General features: G+C 30.9%; 7 protein-coding genes across 13 annotated transcripts in view; 5 read left to right on the top strand and 2 right to left on the bottom strand.

The window, feature by feature from the left end:
• The first annotated feature begins 277 nt into the window (after positions 1-277).
• LOC138939627 (B-cell receptor-associated protein 31) lies at positions 278-2,145 on the top strand. 2 transcript variants are annotated; one of them, XM_070307598.1, is made up of 3 exons: positions 278-409; positions 1,103-1,406; positions 1,531-2,145. In XM_070307598.1, the coding sequence occupies exons 2-3, from the start codon at positions 1,139-1,141 to the stop codon at positions 1,959-1,961; spliced, it is 699 nt and encodes a 232-aa protein (XP_070163699.1). In that variant the 5' UTR covers positions 278-409; positions 1,103-1,138; the 3' UTR covers positions 1,962-2,145. The 2 variants fall into 2 exon arrangements, with proteins under 2 accessions (XP_070163699.1, XP_070163698.1); XM_070307597.1 differs by having other exon boundaries at positions 278-516.
• A 655-nt stretch (positions 2,146-2,800) lies between these two features.
• Positions 2,801-4,190, bottom strand: Chchd3 (Coiled-coil-helix-coiled-coil-helix domain containing 3). Its single transcript, XM_070307599.1, has 3 exons — positions 4,060-4,190; positions 3,550-3,984; positions 2,801-3,226 (listed from the first exon to the last, which is right to left on the bottom strand). The coding sequence occupies exons 2-3, from the start codon at positions 3,950-3,952 to the stop codon at positions 3,051-3,053; spliced, it is 579 nt and encodes a 192-aa protein (XP_070163700.1). The 5' UTR covers positions 3,953-3,984; positions 4,060-4,190; the 3' UTR covers positions 2,801-3,050.
• A 396-nt stretch (positions 4,191-4,586) lies between these two features.
• On the top strand, positions 4,587-8,642 carry Nmd3 (60S ribosomal export protein NMD3). Its single transcript, XM_070306958.1, has 12 exons — positions 4,587-4,672; positions 5,063-5,128; positions 5,211-5,345; positions 5,436-5,586; positions 5,866-6,000; positions 6,160-6,268; positions 6,349-6,499; positions 6,564-6,706; positions 6,781-6,932; positions 7,243-7,358; positions 7,931-8,113; positions 8,196-8,642. Exons 2-12 carry the CDS (start codon positions 5,082-5,084, stop codon positions 8,389-8,391), a joined length of 1,518 nt encoding a protein of 505 aa, XP_070163059.1. The 5' UTR covers positions 4,587-4,672; positions 5,063-5,081; the 3' UTR covers positions 8,392-8,642.
• Positions 8,643-9,083: 441 nt separating this feature from the next.
• Positions 9,084-12,817, top strand: LOC138939381 (sphingomyelin phosphodiesterase). Its single transcript, XM_070307088.1, has 8 exons — positions 9,084-9,171; positions 10,003-10,313; positions 10,529-10,912; positions 10,997-11,169; positions 11,278-11,478; positions 11,897-12,245; positions 12,326-12,516; positions 12,594-12,817. The coding sequence occupies exons 1-8, from the start codon at positions 9,099-9,101 to the stop codon at positions 12,709-12,711; spliced, it is 1,800 nt and encodes a 599-aa protein (XP_070163189.1). The 5' UTR covers positions 9,084-9,098; the 3' UTR covers positions 12,712-12,817.
• Positions 12,818-12,908: 91 nt separating this feature from the next.
• On the bottom strand, positions 12,909-14,987 carry Uqcc1 (Ubiquinol-cytochrome c reductase complex assembly factor 1). 2 transcript variants are annotated; one of them, XM_070307090.1, is made up of 6 exons: positions 14,600-14,987; positions 14,202-14,414; positions 13,966-14,038; positions 13,521-13,685; positions 13,225-13,349; positions 12,909-13,092 (listed from the first exon to the last, which is right to left on the bottom strand). In XM_070307090.1, exons 1-6 carry the CDS (start codon positions 14,717-14,719, stop codon positions 12,997-12,999), a joined length of 792 nt encoding a protein of 263 aa, XP_070163191.1. In that variant the 5' UTR covers positions 14,720-14,987; the 3' UTR covers positions 12,909-12,996. The 2 variants fall into 2 exon arrangements, with proteins under 2 accessions (XP_070163191.1, XP_070163190.1); XM_070307089.1 differs by having other exon boundaries at positions 12,917-13,092; positions 13,225-13,419; positions 13,519-13,685; positions 14,600-14,963.
• LOC138939379 (zinc finger protein 800) lies at positions 14,756-19,156 on the top strand. Of its 3 annotated transcripts, XM_070307085.1 has the most exons (10): positions 14,756-15,133; positions 15,369-15,453; positions 15,551-15,898; positions 15,973-16,299; positions 16,446-16,614; positions 16,696-16,836; positions 16,983-17,143; positions 17,230-17,470; positions 17,554-17,943; positions 18,102-19,156. In XM_070307085.1, the coding sequence occupies exons 2-10, from the start codon at positions 15,403-15,405 to the stop codon at positions 19,091-19,093; spliced, it is 2,820 nt and encodes a 939-aa protein (XP_070163186.1). In that variant the 5' UTR covers positions 14,756-15,133; positions 15,369-15,402; the 3' UTR covers positions 19,094-19,156. The 3 variants fall into 3 exon arrangements, with proteins under 3 accessions (XP_070163186.1, XP_070163188.1, XP_070163187.1); XM_070307087.1 differs by lacking the exon at positions 15,369-15,453 and having other exon boundaries at positions 14,757-14,999; XM_070307086.1 differs by lacking the exon at positions 15,369-15,453 and having other exon boundaries at positions 14,757-15,133.
• An 885-nt stretch (positions 19,157-20,041) lies between these two features.
• Tsp66e (Tetraspanin 66E) overlaps positions 20,042-21,556 on the top strand; it is a 26,104-nt gene continuing 24,589 nt past the window's right edge. For all 3 annotated transcript variants that reach the window (XM_070307329.1, XM_070307327.1, XM_070307326.1), the window contains exon 1: positions 20,042-20,369. The gene's annotated coding sequence lies outside the window, so the exon portion shown is untranslated. The remainder of the gene's footprint in view (positions 20,370-21,556) is intronic.

Here is a 21,556-nt window from a genome sequence, read left to right as displayed (position 1 = left end):
CTATGTTTGCGTAGCTTTGAGAGTCACGATATACGTAGTATATCTAGAAGAGCAAGTGTATGCACAGGAGAATCGACCAATCGCGCATCCAGACTGTACGGGACGCGCTGATTGGCTCCTGTTGCAGGGATTCTAGAAATTCCCTATGCGATAGCCAATCGGTACGTTCGACTATTTTATTTTTCGTACGACGCACCGATTGGCTATTAGTATAGTGTGCTGTGTATGTATACAGGCCAGCTCGTATGCGACACGACTTATTTCACGATGACGTCACCGTGTAAAGTTTATTTATAAAACAGCCGACGACATTCTTCGCGTATTCGTACTTTGAACTTATTCGTTGCACCTGGCGCGTCACAGAAGCCGCAAGCAGCACATTCGTGTATTCACATCGTCCTCGAGAAAAGTACGTAAATCTATAAATAGAGCTTGAGCCGACAAACAAAATTCGCTGCCGTTTCCTTCGCCGATCGTCGTTCACGTCAGCGTGAAAGTTGTCACTGCTGAAAACAGGTTGGATTATTGGATAGAGTTACAAATATTCTGACACATCAAAAATATCTTTGATTCCGCGATTTCTGATACTACTTATCGAAGATATCTTTGATGCTGCATTGTTTTAAAGGGTCTGCCGGTATAGTCGTAAAAGCCAACAATTCATCATTGCGGTTCGCGAATCTCAACGACGTGATTTCTCTTCGTAGGCGCATCGGAAATTTTTGACACTTAATACGTACTTACGGAAGAATTTCAGCGACTGATAAGGCTCTAAATTTCTGCGAATCTCGCGTATACATCTTTTCATATAATTGATTTGTTCGAGATTCCACGTCATTTTTTTTGTTTTATTCATCACGCAGAGAGATCTTATATATACTTATTGTTAGATAGATAATTAATGTTGCAGTATTATGAGACAACGATTTTTTTGTTTCTTTCGTATAATTATCGCGTATTCTATTACAAACATTTTATACAGATGATAATAGGAAGCGTCATGTAATCGCCATGATAGACAATAAAATTAATTTGATAAGAAAAAATTTCATGAAGTTTGAGGTAATTAAATATCAACTTGTGTGTTTTACATTATTTTCAGGTACTCGCATACATAAAAGCAAAATTAAAAATAAACATGAGTTTACAATGGACACTTGCTGCTGGTTTCCTGTATATCGAAATTGCTATAGTTCTTCTTCTGGTATTACCAGTAGCTTCGCCAACTAGATGGCAAAAACTCTTCAAATCTCGCTTTTTACAAAGTATAACCAACCAAGCTTCCATATATTTTATAATTCTGCTTGGTGTCTTGGTTCTGTTCCTATTGGATGCTATACGAGAAATGCGAAAGTATTCTAAAACTGGAGATCACACCGACCATCATTTAAATTTAGAAATGCAAGGTAAATTATTTAATGTACATATTTCGTATTTATCATGTATTAATACCACATTCTTATCTATTAATTGCAGCATTGTTATATCTATCTTTTAATATATTGGTTTTGTTTTTTTTGTTTTTTATAGAAAACATGCGACTGTTTCGTGCACAGAGAAATTTCTATATATCCGGGTTTGCATTATTTTTGAGTTTGGTGATACGACGTCTTGTCACTTTGATATCCACTCAAGCTACATTACTCGCTCAAAACGAGGCAGCCATGCGACAAGCTCAATCTGCAACCACCACAGCCAGAAGCTTACTGTCCCAGAGGACAATTGGGGAAAGTGCACAGAATGATTCTAATGAAGCACATGACAAACAAGTTTCAGAATTGAAAAATCAGATCAAAGAGTTACAAGCTAAAAATTTGGAACTTGAAAATAATTTGACCAAAGAGAAAAAAGATAAAGAAGCAATAAAATCACAGGCAGATTCACTTGCGAAAGAATATGATCGTTTGACTGACGAGCATGCAAAACTTTTGCAGTCAAGTAGCGATAAGAAAAGCGATTAAACATAAATATTTTTTTCTGTTTGTTTTTATATTTTAATATTTTGCTCCATTAAGCCTAAAATATTGTCATATTGTATTTTGTGTTCCATAATTTGAACAAGATTCACATTTCACGAGTTACTGTTGACATATATTTACAAGTTTTGTTAAAAAGTTGTATATAAAAATATTATTAATATTGTAATGTGCCTCTTAATATATACTATCATCCTTTTTCCAGTTTTGTGCACTTTCTGCATATAAAAGTCTATATTTTATGCGTCCATATTTTGTAATTTACAATATTCTTATATATAAGTTAATTAAAATTCATAAGTCAAAGAATTTTATAAAGAAAAGAAACTCACAATTACTTATATTTTTTTTGCAAACATTTTAATAGCAAATGTCAATTTTAATCATTTTATATACTATATGAAAATGATTTCAATTTCTTGCTAAATACTGAATATGCAACATCTTAGATAATATATTTCAAGTACTTCCAATTTTGCATTTGCAACATTTTCTCATTTTATATTTACTGATAATCTAAATCGTATATTAATATTTTCCATAATGCTATACTGTTGTAGGCCCTTATTTGGGTCATATACCCCAGATTATGCTGTATATATTTTGATCTATGAATAGAATGTACTGAGAACCTCAAAATAACAAGTTCAGATTGTTTTTCATAATGCATGCTTTCCTGGATAACTATTACAAACCTATTTTTTTAACGAACAAATCTTGTGCCTTATACAATATATTGTATTCTGCCAACCAGCTGTGGAGAAAAACGCTATTAAAATGTTTTGAAATGAAAGGAAAAATTTTGTTTGATGCTTAACAATATTTATCTTGTATATGTAACATTTTTCACTTTATTATAAATTGTAATATATTTTTCGAATAATTTTTTTTTTTACATTTTTCTCCATGTGTTTTTTGCTTTATACTATTTTCCATCAGCAATGTTCTGTTGATTGTGAGATTATAATAAGCGCTTCAGAGGCATTATACCTTATCATATAATTTATTATTTGTTGACTAATGTCCTTTGAATCCTTGCTGTAATTTATGAAGCGCATAAGTAGATACAACATATTACGAACGCGCTTCAATCACATGTGTATACTGCACATTCAGACAATTTGAAAATTCTTCTACCAAGTTTGAACATTTGAGAGTCTCCTTGGGATGGTCCTGGAAACACTTTATGACTTTATTACTATCTTCCAGACATGGTGGTACTGTATTTTGGACATCGATACTTTTTTGCCCTATAACAGTAAATTATATTTAATTTTATACAAATCCAGAAAATATAACATTTAATTTTATATTTAAAGCATTGATTTAATATCCTTCATATTCTTAAAATTGATATAATTCGTTCTCTAGCAATTAAAGCAGAATATACATTCTATTTAATTATACATGAAATTAACTTTTTCAAGATAATGAAGTAAGAAACAGATGCTTAATATCAATAAAATTTTTAGATATAACGGTAAGAGCTTTGTTTGATAAATATATATAATACAAGTAGTTAACAAATTTCTAGAAAATAAATTACGTTCTTAAATGATATCTAAACCCTCACCAGTCTTAGTTGTAGACGTTTCAGTAATAGCTTTCTTGTATTCGTCCTCTAAGATTTGATTAATTTTCTGGTAACCCTCCTCTAGATTTTGTAATCGCTTGTGCCAGTATTGATTTTGCTTCTTCAATTCTTGTTCCATGTGTTGTTGGATTTGAAGTGCAGACAGTGTTAATTCAGAATAATGCACCGGCTGTCCGGGTGTCGCATCAGCAGCCGGAGGAACGCCACTAGGATGTGCTGGGTGCTTGCTGGACGAGTCTGTTCTTGTGCTCGTAGAGGATTCGCCAACCTCTGAACCGTCCCGTTGCGCGAGACGCTGCACAATAGCATTGGACACCTTGATCACCCCGACTTCTTCTTCATTCGAAATAGTCAACTTGCGAGCACTTTGGCCGGAGCCCATCTTCGGGGTCCTAGCTTATCAGCCCGCGAAAACTTCACAATTTTGAGAGTCACTCTGCTCTTAATCTACACAAAAATATAATCGTTTCTTTCAATACGATTACTTACAGCATTATTTATTCATAATCTTATCCAATCCATTGAAAGCGGCGAGCTGTCTTTTGCAACTTTGTCAAAAAAATGAAGTTACATAAACATTCTGAATGACGGCCCTTCCACCAGTTTGACTACCTTCCAGGATTGCGTTCCAAAATCTACTCGTCGGAATAGTGCAGCGTTCGGTTGACCAATCAGGATAAAAGAAGCCAAGATCTTTTTGTTCTGATTGATCAATCGCACTCTACTTCTGTTCCGACAAGTACATTTTCGAACGCAAGCTGGTATGACCATCTTTAAGGGGATCCTGGACCAAACGCAATTTTTTGAATTTACCAGTTTTTGTAATGGCTATACAGAATTACAAATTCTTTTACATAATTAAAGTACATACATCAATACTTTATGGGACAGTCGACTTTATGCTGAAAACGAAAAAGTTAAAAAATTTTTTTGCACCCGCAAGCGCTGACGGTACTCTCGCTGTAGCGACCAATCACCGGCCACGAGGCCGATGCGCACGCGCATGCTATCCGCTATCTACTATCGCCATTACTAGACAGTTAATAACCTTACAGGTGTAACCTTACATTCGTGTATTTTTTAATAATTGAGAGCAGAGAAGGTATTTTAAAGATATCCCAAATAAAAACTTTTGTTCAAACGTTGCATTTTTCCTACAAGTCGGAAGGAAATTAAATTCAATCGAAAAAAAGATCGACTTCTTTGAAATATAACCTAGAAAGGAGATTTTCTGTCCATAATTTATGTATAAAAGTATAAAAGAAAAATTAAGGACATAAATAGGAATTTATATATAAAGAAACAAAGAAAGAAAAAATGTTTAATTAAAATACAAATAATGAGATTTCGTGCGTTTTAAATGTCACATATATGGAAAATCCCACATATAAAAAGAAAAGAAAAAAAAGGAAATTACCTTTAAAAATTCGATATTGATAGAAAAACAATATACACATATAAACGTATGCTTTATGAACTTTTTATTTTTTAGCTATATATAAATCCATAAAATGGAATATATTCAAGTTTCTGATGCAGCGCAAACTAAGAGCACAATGTATGTATATATGCTATACAAGATATTTTCATGAGATAAAAATTAGTTTCTGTATATATTAATGATTGTTATCTATTTGCAGCCTTTGCTGCGAATGTGGGACTGTTATCGAGCCAAATCCTGCCAATATGTGCGTAGTATGCTTGCGTAACCACATCGATATTACAGAGGGAATTCCTAAACAAGCTACCTTACAGTTCTGTAAGAGCTGCGAAAGGTTTGATATTTTTCAAAAATTTTTTAAATTTGGCATTCATATACGAATAAATAATGATCAGATTGTTCAAATATCATACTTATATGATAGATATCTTCAGCCACCTGCTGAATGGATTCATGCTGCATTGGAATCCAGAGAGCTCTTATCACTGTGTTTAAAGAAATTGAAAGGATTAAATCGTGTAAAATTGATAGATGCTGGATTTATATGGACAGAACCACATTCCAAAAGATTAAAAGTAAGTTCCTTGTATGTAACACAATTAAAATTAAGAAGAAAATTATGGCATTTATGTATAACTACTAAATTAAAATTATAATTTAAATTAATATTGAATTAAGTCAATTCAATGTTAATTTAATTGTTAATATGAATTGATACTGGAAATTTATATATAAATGTATAATTTGTATAATTTTTTACATATATTTGGATTTAATGATTATATACATTTGTCATAGATAGTATTTATAATAAAATCTAATATTAAATTATTTATTTTTAATATTTTTCTTAGGTAAAATTAACTGTTCATGCAGAGGTACTTGGTGGTGCAGTTCTACAGCAAGTATTTGTGGTCGAATATATGGTGAATCATCAAATGTGCAATGATTGTCACCGTACAGAGGCTAAAGATTATTGGCGTGCGAGTGTAAATTTCAAATTTTGTATTTAAAAAGAAATTGGAAAGGAATTTAAATGCCAATTGATTATACATAATTTTCTTATGCACATAACATATATATATATATATATATATATATATATATATATATATATATATATATATATATCTTACGGTTTTTTACAGGTACAAGTTCGGCAAAAAGCGATAAACAAGAAAACTTTCTTTTACTTGGAACAGCTTATATTGAAACATAAGGCACATGAACAAGCACTGGGAATAAAACCTATTCATGGTAAATGAATATGAGAACTTTTTGTAATATCAAATAAGAATTACATGTATAAATTTAAAATCTTTTTTTAATATTTACAGAGGGTTTAGATTTTTTCTATGCGAATGAAGCTATGGCTAGAAAAATGGTTGATTTCTTAGTAACAGTCATACCTTGTCATTATGAACATTCAAAAAAATTGATTTCATACGATTGCCACAGTAACATTTACAATTACAAATTCACATATAGGTAAATATATATTACAATGACAATACATTTTAATTTTATTTAATAACTTTTATATATTGAACAGCGTCGAAATTGTTCCAATCTCCAAAGATAGCATAGTCTGTCTACCACGAAAATTAACTCAACAATTGGGTGGAATCAGCCCTATTTGTTTGGTATATAAAATTACAAATTCTGTGCACCTTATAGATGTCTCATCAGGGCAAAGTAAGTCATTTTAGCACTAATTATAATGATAAAAATAATTTAATTAATGGTATATAGCAGTTTCATCTTTGTAGTTGCTGAAGTAAGCGCAACTGTTTACTGGAGATATAACTTCAACAGTATATGTAATCCAAAACAATTAATAGAGTTTGTCGTGATGGACATTGAACCGATAAAACATACAGATATAAAAACTTTCCCAGGGCAAGGATCTATCTCTAAAAAAGTAAGTCTTATACAAAATATGGTATTTCAACCAACCACATTTAATTGTCTACATTATTTAAATTTATTGAAAAAAGAATTTGTATCTGCATTATTTGATTATCAGATTCAAGAAATAATAAATGCATTTCTGTAAATACATTTGATTTATCTTCTAAAAAAAATATATTTTTTAATGAATATTTAAAGTTTTCACACATTATATGTATGGTTGTAAATAAATATAGACATATATATCTTGTTAACAATATCAGAAATTCGTGATATGTGTAATTCACTACAGATGAAAATACATGATAATTAATTTTTAGCATGTCACAGCAGATGCGTGGCTAGTAAAAGCATCCGAATTAGGGATAAATGATAATCTAATTCATACACGTACACATTTAGGCCATATACTTAAACCAGGTGATTCGGTTTTGGGGTAAGATTATAAAAAATAATTTATAATAAATCTACAATATGTAATAATATATAAATAGTAATACTATATAAATGTTGTGCTTTGTGAGAAGCACGGAGATTTCGAGATCGTTGCCAGGCATTTAGGAATTCGGGCTCCACCCAGAAAGAATCACTTTTGTCGTAGTATATATATGTATTTATAACGTACTTCTTCTAATATAATTTGTTCAATTCATATCTTTTAATTAATGTGGTTCATCAATCAATTTTTGCTCCAGATTACGTCTTATGTTTATCGCGGCATCGAATGTTTGAAGTCCAGTATGTGCTGGATTTAGATTAGATTAGATGATTTCGCGATACTGACTCGAGCTTCACTCAGATTGTCCGCAATTGATAATTACGATTGTATGTGTTTCGTCATATATTATTCAATTTATAATTACGATTGTCCGCCGCCCGTTCGTAATGGATGGTTTCATTATCCCTCCTTCGATTAATTTTTCGAAAAGGATTATTTGGCGACATGACTATATATGATTGTGACAAATAGGAATATATATAAGTTGTTTCTTTTTTGCACTATTGTAGCTATGCTCTGAAAAATAGTAATATCAATGATACCAATTTCGATAAACTAAGCGAAGATGCAGTACCCGATATTATTCTGGTAAAAAAAATGTATGGTCACGATAAGGCTGCCCGTCGTAGAGCGAGAGTGTGGAAGTTGAAACATATCGCTGACGAAATATTCAGCATGAGTACCGAAAATAAGTAAGGAACGATATATGTACAAAATTTATAATACATCTTGTGTACTGTAGATTATCTCACATGAAACGATTTTAATTTACAGCGAGTATAATGAATTTCTCGATGACTTGGAAGAAGACCCGGAATTGAGGCAGAACATTAATATATTTCGAGATTCTAGGAAACAAATTCCTGTTGATACTGACGAAATAGATCCGAGTATTCCGCAGATTACTCTCGAAGAAATGCTAGACGATCTTGTAATCGAAGACACCGAAATGGCTGAAGTTTCCGAATAAAAGGACATATATTTGAAAGAATAATATTTTTTGCAAATCACATTTTTTAAAAATGTACCCGTGAAAAATTTTAAAATACGTTTTTCAGAATTTGGCGATGAATCGCTATCACCATTTATAATAATAATTTATCACTATTTATAATAATGTTTAATATTGTCGGATTATAAGAAATCGATCTATTATTTGTCATATCGTTTCGACGATATATATATTTTATGTATGAATTCTCGAAAAAAATATAATGTATAATGTACATAGATAAGCACAGTTGGGTTTCTTTTTCCATTTTTATGCGATTATTCAAACATTTATAGAATGTATAATGTTCATAGAGCGTTTGTAGAATGAACAATCAGCATGTTCAGTAAAGAATATCGTTATTTCAATCCTGAGATGTAAGAGTAAGTAAGACAAATGTATTCTGGATATGTTTTCACGCGATGATTTGTTTACACAGATATTAAATAAATTCCTTTTTAAATACATATAACGTATAATACTTCATAAATATTTTTATCAATGTATATGTTAGATCAAAGTTTGCTATATAATAAACAGTTTCAGTATTGAAGAGGGATAATGCATGATGATAAAAGTGGGGAATTATCTTAAAGATATAATGATACTCTCTGGTACTACTATATATCTACAATCGTTTTTGTTACTACAGTGAGATGTACTGATGCGAACTCAGTCGTGTCAATATGCAGTTCTACAAAGTATTATTTTTTACATTTTTATTAGAAGTTGCAAATAGTAATCGAATCAGTTATGAAGGTATGAAAAAATATATTAATATAATTATTCTATCAGTATGTTTATATCTCTCGATAGTTTTTTATCAATTATATATATATATAATATATATATAGAGAGAGAGAGATATCATATAATAAATACATGTTATATATATATATATATATATATATATATATATATATATATATATATATAATATATTGATATTAGAGTTAAAAAATAAAGATTTGGATTTATAACCGATTAGATAATATAAATTGATAATATGAATAATTAGATAATAATTATTTTGAACAATATGTGACCCAAATTATATATATATATATATATATTTATTTATTTAAATACATCTTTATCAAAAAAAATTGTTTCTTATTATTTTATTAATTATTATTATTAATAAAAAGATACGCGAACAAATAATTTTTTGGGCCATTAAAAGATTAAATAAAAATTATCGGTTTACTGTGTTTGTTCATCAATCAAGATTACGCGCATTGTTAATAGCCAAATATATAAGTGGTTGATAATATCATCAAAAGATTAAAATTATCAATTAATGGCTTTATTCTTTAATCAAAATTGCGTAATGTTAACACACGCACATTGCAGAGAAATAGATCTCGTAAATATTTATTCTGGAATGTAATTTCATAGAACTCTATAAAAAATAATCGCTCATACACAAAAATAGAAAGCATTATGTTTAAAAATATAAGACATATCCATTTATATTTATATTATCATATTTTATTATATTATTATTTATCGCTATAAAATATATATAAGATAAAAAATTTGTTTATATTTTGAGCTGTAGAAATAATGAAGCTTATCTGTGTTTTGCAGATGATATGATATTACGCTTTACCAATGAAATTAATAATTGGGTAAAAACAGGAGAAGAGTCTGAGGAATTTCAACGTTTGCTCGATTATCTAACAATTCCGACTAGTTTACAACATGCAAATTGGCATAGTTTCACCGATGAAAAAAGTACGGCTATTTGCGTAATATGTCGCTCCGTTGTAGATGTTTTCATAGAATCTCGTAAGAAAGGCATGTCAGCAAATGATATAAAATCTAACGTAATTAAGCTTTGTACTCGAATGAATATTGAAACTGAGCGAGTCTGCAATGGTTCGGTGACTCTCAATTTGGTAAGTAAATGATCATATACTCTCATATATATACATACAATATGAAGAAAGTAATGTCAAATTGAAAATTTTTATCATGTTTTTACATCATCGTAATATAAGTTTTTAATGATATTTGACTGATATCTGTTATCACTGTTATTATTGATCATTATTATTGAGCATTTTGATACACATATTCAATTTTTTATCTCTAAATCTCTTTATACTTGCAGCCAACAATTTTGCATATCATAGATGCAAAACCAAATTTAACGGGATCCACAATTTGCGGAGTTGTATTGGAGTCAAAATCTTGCCCGCTTATCAATGATGAGTTCAATTGGACAATCAATATTGATAGCGGTCCTCCAAAATTAATCGATGTTGACGAGAGCGAGGAGATTATAAATATAGTGCAAATAACGGATATTCATTACGATCCTAACTATGAACCTTACGGTAACGCGTATTGTGATGAACCAATATGTTGTCGAAGAGGACAAAATAATACAAATAGAAGCAACGAAGTGGCAGGCTATTGGGGGCATTATAATCAATGCGATAGCCCATGGCATGCCGTTGTTGATATTCTAGAACAAATTAGGGATACACATCAGGTATGCAGAAAAAAAATCTGTATTGTATATTATTTGTAATTCTTATGAAAAATATGTGTCATTGTTTTGAATTTTAATCCACAGAATATCTCCTACGTTTATTTTACTGGTGATATAGTAGATCATGGTGTTTGGGAAACCTCTTTCGAGGGAAATACCGAGAGTATTAATAAGAGCTATTCTCAAATTTATGAAACATTCAAAAATATACCTGTATATCCTATTCTGGGTAATCATGAGCCACATCCTTTAAATTTGTAAGTTTTTTGATCGTTTATGCACAAATATATAGATATATCTTTTGTTGATTTCCATCTATATTGTCGCATTTTTAGATATTAATCCTTTTATAAAATTTCTTCAAGATTCGCGCCTAATACTATCGCTGATGACGAAATAAATACACAATGGCTATATAACATGATGGCTCGTTTATGGATCAATTTTGGATGGTTACCAGAATCTACTCGTTCTACCATTCTAAAAGGTGGATATTATACGCTTTCACCTAAAAAAGGATTTAGAATTATAGCGCTAAACAGTAACGTATGTTATAGTTACAACTGGTGAGTCTACAATCCTTTTTTAGTCTTATTTAACAATTATTTGTTTTATATATATACACTTGTTTTGCTCTTTATCTCAAAAGGAAATGTACATAGGATGATCTAAAAAAAAATCGGTACAAGTTAAAACATATTATAGAACATATAATATATAATATAATACGCGAATCAGTTTTGATGAATATGCGGGTAATATTTGCTTACCTTGCCGATATTCTTTATCAGTCAATTTATCAGTTTAGGTTTAGAATAATCACAAGATAAGTAAATATTGCATATTCACTCTGTATATAATATATATATGTATATTTTAGATCTTCATGTGTGTATTTACTTTATCTTATAAATGCAAATATCATAAGATAGGATACAATTAAATATATTGATCATTTTTGATATAATAAAGAACAATTTATAGGTGGTTGTGGTATCAACCGAAAGATCCTGACGATCAGTTGCAGTGGCTAGCAGATACGCTTTTGCAGGCCGAAAAAGACGGCGAATTTGTGCATATATTGGCGCATATCCCGGCCAATAAGGAGTGTCAAACTACGTGGAAAAGGGAATATCTTAAAATTGTAGATAGATATGCCCGAATTATTAGAGCACAATTTAACGGCCATACACATAACGATGAGTTACAGTTGTTTTACAGTAGCAACAATAGTACAACGATAAATAATGTTGCTTGGAATGGCGGTAGCGCAACTGCTTTCTCGAATTTAAATCCCAACTATAAGCTATATATTGTTGACAGTAAAAATTATGTGAGTGTCCTATCGTTTTTCAGTAAAATGTATATAGATTCTTAAACTTTATATATTAACATATGATGAAATTATTACAGGCAGTAAAAGATATAGAAAACTGGATGTATAATTTAACTTTAGCAAACGAGAACGCTGCTCAACGGCCATTATGGTACAAATCGTATTCATTTAAAGAGGAATATGACATTCCCGACTTGTCATACAATTCATTACACAATATGCTATCTAAACTAGCACATGATGAAGATCTGTTAAGTCGCTACTATAGGTAATATATAGAGATTTATATATGAAATATCTGTTAAATATATTGTGTCAATAATAATTCAATAATAATTGATTTAGGAACTTTTTCAAACGTGCTGAGCCATCATTGAAAAATGAGTGTAATATGGTATGCATGACAACTTACATATGTCGTATAATTACAAGCCTAGAGGATCAAGCAAAATATTGCAATTAAATATGTTATTTAAGAATCAGTACTAGTATCTTGGGGATTTATAATTATAGATAATTATCGATTTGATTTGATGTAACACTCTATTGTAATAACAATACTATAAAAGAAGTATTTTTAAGAAAACACTTTACAAAAAAAAAAAAAAAAGTTCTATATTCATTACTACATTTTTTACAGTAATTTTTTATTGTATTATTATGATCTATATTTACAAGTATGCATTTCGATAACTCATCTATTAAATATATATTAATTTAATATATATTAACACTGTGTAAAAAACAATTAATATTGATGCTTACATACATCTTTTATATCTATTAATTTTAAAATAGGTTTCTTTAAAATTTCATGAGATGGTAAATTATCAAATAAACAGATCTGCAAAACGAATGAAAAACAAAACGAGTTAAGTGACATTTTTGTAAAGTACAGGTATATCAAGCAAGTTATTTTGAACTTGCATCATTAATGGAATAAATTGCTAAAAATATATGTATTATTAAAACTTACCTGTTTTCTAACATAAATGATAAGGGTTTCAATATGTTCTGGATTATTGCATTCCAAATGAAAGAATCGCCTCCATAATGCTCCTGCTAATATTTTATCATCAGATTGTATACCTTCGTCGTAACCTATTAAAGCAGCATTAAATTGTTCTGATATTTCTTTTATTTGTTTATTCCTAAGTTTTTCAGAGATTTTCTGCAATTGTCATATTTAATAATCAGTAAAAAACTATGATACGCATAATATATATAAAAAAATACATGATATAATGCATTAAAAGTATATGTTACCTACACCAAGATTTTCTGCCCTGGCACTTGTGTCTTCCCATAGTGTAGCTATTATACTTTTCCTAACTAATTTGCCAGCATTACCTTCAGCCATGTAGCGAACTATTATCATCCATACATGAAGTTCTGTCACCAGGAACCATGAGAAAAATGAATCTGCCATATTGAAATCTATCGAGAACACATTGAAAATTAAGATTATAGATTATAAGAATCAAGATTAGGTTTGAAAATTATAACAATATTGTAATATAAAAAATAAAGAGAATATAGATTTATTAATAACGAGTTTTAATTAAATGATATTAACGTAAATAAATATTTAATGTTATTTTTAACAAAATATTCACATAATATATATTTTAAGTTGTACATATTTTTTTATATGATTAATTTAGTGTATCATAAAGAAAACATAAGAAGAAATTTATTATCAATAGAAAAAACTTACGTTTGTAAAAAAAGGGATAATCGATTTGAGCTAGTACATTTTCATATACTTGATTGCCAACTGCCATATATCTCTGTAATGAATTAATAAATCATTAATGTAAATTTAACTATTTAAGTCCAAATTTGAAATGTTTTTATCATTTTGTAACAACGCATATTGTACATATACTATATCCACTATTTTTGTTTTGAAACAATAAAAAAAAACCTGATATATAGAGAAACTGTAATTACATATTTCTGGATGTCTAAGATACCAATCTTTTTTAGCATTCTTTCTATAGGTCCTAATGGTTGTATAACTTCAACTGTAGATTTGCAATATGCAGTTGTATAAATATTCTTAGGTTTTAATAGATGCATCGTAGAAACTGCTGGTAGCAGTCTGGCAATGCCGAGATTTCCATGAATCTGGAGTGTTTTTTGCGTTAGCATTGACGTTGAGTTCTAAAAAATATGTGTGCGTATTAGTAAATTATATATATATATATACACAACGTTTACATATGATAGAGGGAAACTTAATATTTTAAGTTAGAATATCAAGAATGTAACAGAAAGTTATTTTGGGAGATACATAATTACAGAGGTTACATATATCAATAAATAATTTAATAGTGACATAAGCGTACCTTTAACGGGGAAAAGGTCCGCGTGACAAACATTTTGATATAAATATCCTTAGTTGAGTTCGCCGGCACGAGGAAGAGGACGACGAGAACGCGCGTGTACGCCGTACACTGTACGGGCATAACTAAAGTGCTGCCCGTCAAATTTTTGCCAAACGGTAAACGGGAGAACTTCTACGGGAAAAATGGAGGTCGCGCGACGATGAGATTCGCGATATACGCGGTAGCATTTAATAAAGAATTTCTCTATCGTACGTGCATAGAGTCGCACATTGTTGCTCGAATCCGTTAAAGTCGTTCATACTCCGTCGAAATCGGTTGATATGCAAGAGATGAACATCGAGCTTGGCGAATAAAATGAAGGAGAGACACGCGCTCGTCGGTCGCATCTTCGTACACTGTGGTACCTATCTGGGAAAACATTACGTTTCTGCGAATTTTTTCGGATGCTCGATAATCGTATATACGCTCTCTACGAATAGATGAGAAGACGTTCTATCATTCTCGCAAGCGTAACATTTTAGGAATCAGCTTAGGGTATGATTTATATCAGTATACTCGATATATTAAATCAGTTTCTTTGAGAAAATTCTTATATATATTTATATATTATATGTATATATATGTAAGTAAAGCTCATTAAATTTGATGAATTTCACATATGAGAGGAATCTTTTTATATCTCCACGAGGATATTTTTTATGTAACATTGTGTACAAGTTTTGTGGATATGTATTAATTACAAATGTCTCATGTGTTATGCAATTAACAGTGTAAGAGATTTATATATGTAGATTTTGTCAAAGATGTGTAGCGGAATAATATACAAGCCACTCAGTATCAAATATAGGTGTATTGTAAGAAAAGCTTTAAATTATAATTGTAACTAAAAAATCTGCAAAGACTTTGAAAATATTATATATATTGGTTGAAATATGTAACTCATATTTACAGAAAATGAAATCTATACAAACCAAGGGTAAGACCAAGAAGAAAAACGAGAAACTTGGCAAAGTAAAATTTTCTACCAAGGATACAAATAATATTGTTAGTCCTGATTTATCCAGCTTACGCAAACCTATTGATACAAGTGTATCTGATCTTTGTCAAGTTAGTAAGCTCCTCGAGAATGGCACTGACGAGGTTAAATCTATCTTATCATATGAATGCAATATTATATATGAGTGCCGTACTTGTCACAGTTTATTTAGGAGTATTGTAAACTTGATATCTCATAAAAGAGAATATTGCAGGACAAAATTTGATATTACACTACACAGAAGTATATTGCACAATTATAATGTAAGTAGAAAATACTCATTTATATATAGTCATTTCTGTTACTTGCCACATATATAACAAAATTTTTTTTTTAGCACTCTAGTAAAGAATCAATAATTCAAATATGTAAGACAAACCGGACAAAAATTAAAGATAGCATTAAGAATGATAGAATACTTAGGAGTCAGGTGTCAAAAGAATCATATAAAAAAGATCTCAGTACCGTAATAGAAATGCTGAACAAAAAAAGAGAAGAAAGTATGGATAATAATGTCTCCAGTGAATCAGAAAACACAATTTTTAATGCTCCAAGTAACCAACATATTTATTTGGAATCTATAAACACAAACCGTTCTGCACTATATCAAACTGTTAAATCATCAAACACAATGGTCGATACTATGGATTTAATGAAAGGACAAGTAAGTGCTATATTAATCCGTTAATTTTTGTTACTTAGCATTACTTATCATCTATTATTTACAAATGTACACCTAGAATTACATTGCACATATGATTATTATTTTTATTCCTATAACAATTGTAACATTACTTCTTTGGCTTTTAGGTAGCAAAATTACAAGATAGAATAGATCAGAATACCATCATATTAAAAGAACAAACATTAGAAAATCAATTGGAAAAAAGTGATAGTCCTATTCAAATGGATATGAACGACGAGGAGAATGAATTATTAGCACATAGATTATCTACAAATAATTTGGCTTGCACAATATGTAAATATAAACGGTTTTTATTTTTTAATATAATTATAAAATATTTAACAAATCTGAGAAATCTCTTGTCTTTATTTACAGGTAATGCAAAATTTTCAACAAAGAAGACATTAACTGTTCATATGAAAACACTGCATACATCTCAACGCATATGTTATCCTTGTCCTTGCTGTACAAGTACATTTGCAAATACATGGAGCGTTTATCGGCATTTATATAAAGGTAATTATAAAGTAGATAAAGATATATTGCATATAACATGTAATATATATTATTTTTGCTGTCAAAGTTTAACACATTTCTAAATACACTCTATAGCAGTTCTAAAAAATATTTGAAATAATCTATCTCTCTAATTTTAATTACAGTTCATAGAAAGACTAATGAACAGGTGCGTAAATTAAGATCTCATATTCAAGAAAAAGCATTTCACAAAGAAACAGCTGTGATGGAAGGTTTAGAAAATGTTTGTGCAATCAAAGCATCTGCTTTGGATAATATAACAATGAAGAATAGCGATAAAACTCAGGTAAACTCTTTGTTAATACTTTTTAATATTTTTTTTTATCATAACAGAAAAGTACACATTAAACATAATAATTATATCTTTTATAGAAATCAATAAATCATATAGAATCTACTGTAGAGCTTCAAAATTGTGGTAGACGTAAAAAAAGATTTAAGACAAGAGCACCTTTCTCAACTCCTTTGCGATATTGTCAAACACCAATTGCTGTGTGCAATGAAACTACAATCGGACAATCTAATAAAATCTCAGCAGATTCCACATGTGATAATATGTTGCGTGAAAAAGAAGATGTCAATGCAGCTGCTACTACGATTATAGAGCAATCTGGTTAGAAAAATATATTAGACATTAATAATATAATTAATAATAATATATATCAATTAATAATTAATTCATTAAATATATATTAGATATTCACTCTGGATGTGGATCGTCATCTCCTGAGATTTGTGAGGAAATCAAAACATCCATTCGTGTTCAACGTGCTTCTAGTCTTAGTAAAGAAAATTGGGATATACTTCAAAAAGATCCGAATTATCCTGCTAAGTGCAATTCTGTGGACAACAATAACGATCTTCATAAAATTACACCATTAATAAGACAAAATATCGATAATAGCAAATTACAATCTTCTGAGAATAAGAACGAAGATAATTCTATGTCCAACACAAATTTACAATCATCCAAAGTTGTATGTACAAATATAAGTGAAATTAACTCTGCTACTGTGAAGATAAAAAATAACAAAGAAAAAATATCAGATCACCAATCTGATGAGATGCTATTGACTGAATTAAAAGGTGAGAGTAATTTAATTTGTAATTGTAATAAATTTTGGTTACATATATACATTCAATACATGCAATAAAAAAATCTTTTATTTAAATGAATAGAAAATATAATTTTATATATATAAATATTTTCTTAAGCTATAATGTAATGATTTGTTAAATTTTAGAGAGAGATGTGATTGAAATACAGGAGGATAATTCCAAGTTGCAATCTTCGTATTCAATACAGTCGAACGAAAAGAGTCAAAGTTTATTAATAGAAAAAATAGCCACCATCGCAAACTTCCAAAAACTGCAGTGCCTTTTATGTAAACGAAAGTTTACATCCATGCCCAATCTACGTAGACATATGGCAATTCATATCGGTTGGAATCGATATCGTTGCAAGTTATGTGATTTTAAATGTTTCGTCAAATGCGATTGCGTCGCGCATTGTAATAAGATACATAACGCGCAAAATAATCACGCAATTATAGCAGAATTAGTACTTGAAATACCACAAAATGAATATATATGTAATGAAAACATTGTCATGGAGGTAATGAATACAGGGGAGAAAGGGAATGATTCCAACATTATGGATTTAACTGCATCGTCATGTCAATCGGAAAAATATATAGACTTAAATAATTCGAATACATATATCGCTGTACAAAATGAAGCTGCTACTATAAATAAACAACAAGAGTCAAGCGAAAATGTCGAATATCAAGATATTGCTGAAGAAGAAGGTGATAAAACTGTGACGGTGCAAAATTTGGCAGAATATATGATGAATAATGGATCGGGAAAATTAGATGAACATCCTGATCTTAAACGAATGGTGATGGAAGTGATATTTGGTTCAAGCGACACGAATGCGACCGCGCAAACAGACTCCGATAAGTCTGCATTAAAATCTGATAGCGATACAAGAGAATGTATAGATAATGAAAATAGTACTGCATCCATTGACGAAGCTAGGGAAGCATCTCGCTCGATACAAGTATCTTCTACACTCGATAATTTGAAGAACCAACGCCCTATACGTAATCGAATGAAGCCTCTAAGTAACGATTTTGTATATGATCTGAAAGAAATTGCATTTCGGAAGGAGTGTGCTCTTTTTAATGATTCTGGAACGTTTCATGTGCGAAAAAAAGCTAAATTATACAATTGAACATTTGATTGTAATTATCAATTGATTAGCGTTGTTTGTTACTAAATATATATATTAAAAAAATATTTGATTATATATACTACATAATATATATATATATATATATATTATATAGTATGTATAACTATAAGATTATACACTATAAGATTATAACTATAAGATTATAACTATAAGATGCACGTTCAATAAATTAATTAAGAATATCAATGTTCATCTGTTTGCGGGCAATATTTGCGTAGTTTATTTATCTAAAAATACATTCCCTATATATATCGAAATCGAGGAGGCACTCCTCTTCTATAGTGTATTTAAAAAAAAATTATATATATATATATATATATATATATATATATATATATATATATATACATATAATTTTTTTTTAAATACATGGTAGGAGAGGATTGCTCCCTCGATTTCGATTTGCTTTATATACCTGTCTGGGATACTAATCTGAAAATAAAAATTCTGTAAGAGCGAACATTAAATAATATTGATTCGCTATTTTACTTCAATGCTTCTTTATAACTAGAACCTAATTCAGATTCAAGCATATTTCCGATTGAACATAAGTTTATTCGGAAATTGAGTTTAATTGCTCTCAAAGCGATAAAGATCAAATTTTCATTCGAAAACGATAATTTGTGAATCACCCTCTATGGCTGCGGTCGAGAAGACACCAGAGATGCTTCGAAGCATTGCATTAACCAATTAGAATAAAGAAATCTTTACTCTCTTTGCCCTGATTGGTCAATCAAACGCTTCGAAGCATTTCTAGTATCTTCCCGACCACAGACGCGAGCGACCTAACCATGCGCATCGATGTTCGAAGCCGGCTCGCGATTGGTCCACGATAGGACGGTACACTTGCGTCGCGTTTCGCGTTGCGCATGCGCGGCGATTCTTTCACGCCGCGAACCTCCTGCGCGAATGCTCGAATGCTCGGTGGCCGCAGATGCGCGGCAAACGGCGCCGAGTGATCATCGTCGGAGTGTCTCTCTGTCTCTCTCTTTCTCGCGATCACATTCTCCCGCGGTGATAGATCCCCTATCCCCCGCAACGCGCGGTACGAATGTGTACAGACGTCTGGCGCAAAAAACCGGAGCGGTTGAATCTCTGACGAGCGCGTCGCGTCGCGTCGAGGAGCTCTTTCGGTCCTCTCGCTCGCGGTGTGCTGTTGTGCGCGAGGCTCCAGGTCGCCGACGACTTGTGTTCAGTGCAACGGGTGCGACCTTGTTCTGAGACAAGGAGGAGAGAGCAGGAGCATTATACGAACGTAAGTTGGGAAGATAAGAAGAACGAGATTACGAGAGAGAGAGAAAAATTGTGTGTGTGTGTGTGTGTGTGTGAGAGAGAGAGAGTGTGAGAGAATGGCGAAGGGTAGGAAGGGCAAGACGATGTAAGCTTAAGCTTTCTCACGGCGGAGGATGCACTCTCGGGCGTCTCTTTCGGAGGCTTGATTCGACGATTATTCTTATATATATAGTACTCGCAATAATTTTCGTTAGCGACAAATTACAGAGATTCTCTCTCTCACTCTCTCCCTCTCGTCTCTTTCTCTCTCAAAATACGTCGATAAAGCGTTGCTCAACTTGTTACTTCCAACACATCTTGTTCCTGCGAGAGAGAAAGACGAGAATATATATATATATATATATATATAATAAAAAAGGATATATAATAAATATATATATATATATATATATATATATATATATATATATACTTTATATAATAAATAAATAAATATATATATATATATATATAATAAAAAAGGATATATAATAAATATATATATATATATATATATATATATATATTCTTTATATAATAAATAAATAAATAAATATATATATATATATATTCTTTTTTTCGATTGAAATATTAATGATGAATACGCTCTATTTAAGTTTATTTTATAACATTAGTCGGGTCGCTCGACGAGCCTCGGAATGTTTTGGTTCGATTTGATTCCTGAGTCAACCGCGAAGGTCGCGAGTCGGCGAACACATACGTACATATATAGCGTATCCGTATGTTTCGAGAGAGCGAAATCCTCCCTTTTCCCTCCGCCTCTCTCTCTCTCTCTCTCTCTCTCTCTCTCTCTCTCTCTCTCTCTCTCTCTCTCTCTCCCCCCTGAAATTGATACTTCCGTGCAATCACGGCGACTCCTCGAGCAACGGCTTACACGCAAAATTAATGCCCCGCACCACTTGTTGCTGTATTACTACCTGTAGACGATGAATATATAAATGCACACTTGACTTAACGAATGTCGTACGAGGAACGCGAATAATTTGTATAATATTGGTATATGCTGTGGAATACGGGCGCGAATAATATTTATATCTATCGGTCTACTTTCTCACCCCCGTTCGCTCCTGTTGTCATCAGGAAATGCGACATCATGGTGTACACGTCGATCGCTTTAGAGAAGAGTACTCTGCGTTGATACCACTGCTT

The sequence above is a fragment of the Polyergus mexicanus genome, unplaced genomic scaffold (genome assembly GCF_030449975.1).
Source record: "Polyergus mexicanus isolate NDT 795.1 unplaced genomic scaffold, iyPolMexi1.0 SCAF_14, whole genome shotgun sequence".
In the NCBI taxonomy this organism is placed as follows: Eukaryota; Metazoa; Arthropoda; class Insecta; order Hymenoptera; family Formicidae; genus Polyergus; species Polyergus mexicanus.
This window is presented reverse-complemented; position numbering and strand designations above follow the sequence as displayed.